This window comes from Hydra vulgaris, chromosome 08, assembly GCF_038396675.1.
Source record: "Hydra vulgaris chromosome 08, alternate assembly HydraT2T_AEP".
NCBI classification, from domain to species: domain Eukaryota; kingdom Metazoa; phylum Cnidaria; class Hydrozoa; order Anthoathecata; family Hydridae; genus Hydra; species Hydra vulgaris.
Window position 1 is genome coordinate 31,130,233 of NC_088927.1, and position 2,715 is coordinate 31,132,947.

General features: G+C 28.8%; 1 protein-coding gene across 1 annotated transcript; it reads right to left on the bottom strand.

Annotated features, from left to right (window-relative positions):
- Positions 1 to 1,148: 1,148 nt before the first annotated feature.
- On the bottom strand, positions 1,149 to 2,451 carry LOC136083243 (uncharacterized). The gene is made up of 3 exons (XM_065802644.1): positions 2,211 to 2,451; positions 1,690 to 2,081; positions 1,149 to 1,598 (listed from the first exon to the last, which is right to left on the bottom strand). Exons 1-3 carry the CDS (start codon positions 2,449 to 2,451, stop codon positions 1,149 to 1,151), a joined length of 1,083 nt encoding a protein of 360 aa, XP_065658716.1.
- Between the last annotated feature and the right edge of the window lie 264 nt (positions 2,452 to 2,715).

A 2,715-nucleotide genomic window follows, 5' to 3' on the forward strand; every position in this document is an offset into this window, starting at 1 on the left:
TTATAATCATGATTACAAGTTATATCGTAAAGAAAAAAGAAAATTATTTAAAACAAAAAATAAAAATAAAAAGCTCTACTATTTCTTCTTTCTTTTTTAATTGATTATTAAATTCTTCTTATCTTTTCTTTCTTTTTATTTGTTTACTTTACTCTTCGTTCTTTTGTTTACCTTTTTTTTTTCTTCTTTTTTTTTTTTTTATTTAAGTTTATAAAGTGTTCTTTTTTTTTTAAAAAAAGAAAAAAAAATATAGGGGAGATGGGGGCGCATTGATCGCCGTAGCAGTGTTTTGAAAATTGCGCAGAACCTGAAAGAGATGTAAAAACTTATTAACTACGAAACACGTGTAGAACTATCTGGCTTTTGGAATATATACATATTTTGATTTAAAAAAATGATAAACATGAATAATTTTAACTTTTAAACAACCCTCTCAAAAATCAATGTACCCCAAACTATGGGGTACTATGATCTCCGACTTGGGGCACATTGATCTTATATGCGTAATATTATCTAAACGTTTAACACTTCTATAACTAAATCTTGTAAATAATTTAGTCAAAGGGTAATATTGTATAACATATAATACATCTAAATTTTTTAATTATTTTTTAAATATAGCAGTTAAACCCACTAGTCTAATTTTTAATTAAAAAATGTATATATCACAGCAGCTATAAGCTACCCGCTTTATATACGTTTAAAACTTTACAACAACTTGAAATTTATAAGAACTGAAATATAAAGACTGAAATAAGAATACAACTTTTAAGTTTACAAAACTTGTTAAAAGTACAATATTTTGATTAAGAATATTTCATCATTTGTGAAAGTCAAGTTGTGAAGCAGCTTTTGGTTTACATTGTTTTTTATTCCTAAGCAAGTAATTCTTAGTTTCTTTCTTATCTTTTGTGGAGACTTTTTGTTGATTTTTGGTTTGCTTCAAAATTTTCTTTTCTTTTGACAAACGAATTTAATTTCTGACAGGAGTATCAGTCAAGATCCTTGTTTTTAACTGCCTACTTTTAACTTTTTTTTTTCTGGCAGATGCTTTTGGGTAAGGTTTTAAAACCTCAGGTGAGATTATAGAAGCAACACTTGTTGACACTTTGTTTAAAATACTTGTTTCAATATTTACTATAGTTATTTCAGATGTGATTAACATGTGCTGGTATCATTTCAGATTCCATGTTGTTGACAGGAGTGATAGTAACTGTATCTGGAGCAGCTCTATCTGTAACTGATGATGGTAAATATTCGTCATCTTTGAAAATTTCAGAATTGAATGGCTCAATGCCAGCTACTCTAAATCCTGTCTGTATATTAGATGGTGAGAAAGCTTTTGTATACGGTTCTCGAACTATTGAAACAATATCATAAATGGTCATTGGTCTTGGGTTTGAAACCATCCAATTATCACATGCAGAATTGTAAAACCTTTTCAATGGTCCAAAAACAGTTCTATCTAATGGCTGCAATTTATGGCTGCAATGGGGAGGAAAACTTATCATTGTAATTCCGTGTTGAATTGTAAGCTCCAAGCCTTTAACAGAAATATGACTTTCATGACTGTCGAGAAGTAACAAAACTGGAGATTCCTGAGAACAGTTTGAATATTTAACAAAATGTTTAATCCATTCTATGAAAATTTCTGAGTTCATCCAACCAGAAGGATTTGCAAAACCCAACACATCCAGGAGGTCCTTCCTTAATCATGTAATCCTGAAACTTTACCCTAGGAAAAATAAATAATGGAGGAATGGAATTTCCAATAGCATTAGAGGCACAACATGCAGTTACCAATGTTCCTCGTTCTGCAGATGTGATTCTTCCAACTTGTTTGCTTCCTCTACCAGCTAAAACCTTTACCGGCTTTTGAACGGTTGTTAAACCAGTTTCATCAACATTATATATACAGTTAGGATTATATTTATATCGATTTCTTACCGTTTTAAGATTTTGAAAAAACTCTCTTACAGTGTGTTTGTTAAAAGCTGTTGATCGAGCGAAGCTCGTTGCTTCAGGTGTTCGTAGAGACAACTCTGGTTGTCTTTTCATAAAACCTTGCAACCAATCAATGCCTGCAATTTTATTTTTGATCCATGATGATGGGCATATCTTATTGTTTTTTAAAGCAAATTCCTATGCCAATTATCGCGTTGACCTAGTTGAAAGGCCATAGTTCATTTTTGATGCAATTAGTAAATAACTTGATAAACTTTTTTCATCTTCTGCTGTAAAAACTTGTCTATTGTTGTAGTTAGGCTTGAAAGCTTCATTTGGATTAAGCCTCTTTTTACGACAATATCTTTTTAAAGTCATTCTATCTATGTTAAACTGACGTGCTACAACATTCAGTTGTGTTCCTTCTAAAACTTTATTAACAGCTACTTTCATTGTGTCACTTGGTATAGCAACTTTATTTGTTTTTTTAATTCTATTTCTAACCATTTTAAGATCTGTAAAAAAATATATCAATAAAAACATATGTTTTTAATAAATGCTAATATTTAACATAATAATATTATGTTAAATATTTTTTAATTATTATGTTAAATATTATTCTTTTGATATTATAAAATAATAGTATTATTATTACTAGCTTATAACATAAGTAGATTTAAAAAATGAAATGCTAAAAGCTATTGTTTGTTTATATATAGTTTTTTTTTAAATTATAAATACAATTCCATTCGTTTAACTGTATTGCTTATA

Coding starts and splice junctions, on each gene's coding strand:
- LOC136083243 (XM_065802644.1), bottom strand. CDS start 2,451: ATGGTTAGAAATAGAATTAAAAAAACAAATAAAGTTGCTATACCAAGT. Junction 2,082..2,210: donor AGATGAAAAAAGTTTATCAA/GTTATTTACTAA, acceptor ATAAAATTGCAG/GCATTGATTGGTTGCAAGGT. Junction 1,599..1,689: donor AGGAAGGACCTCCTGGATGT/GTTGGGTTTTGC, acceptor AACTGTTCTCAG/GAATCTCCAGTTTTGTTACT.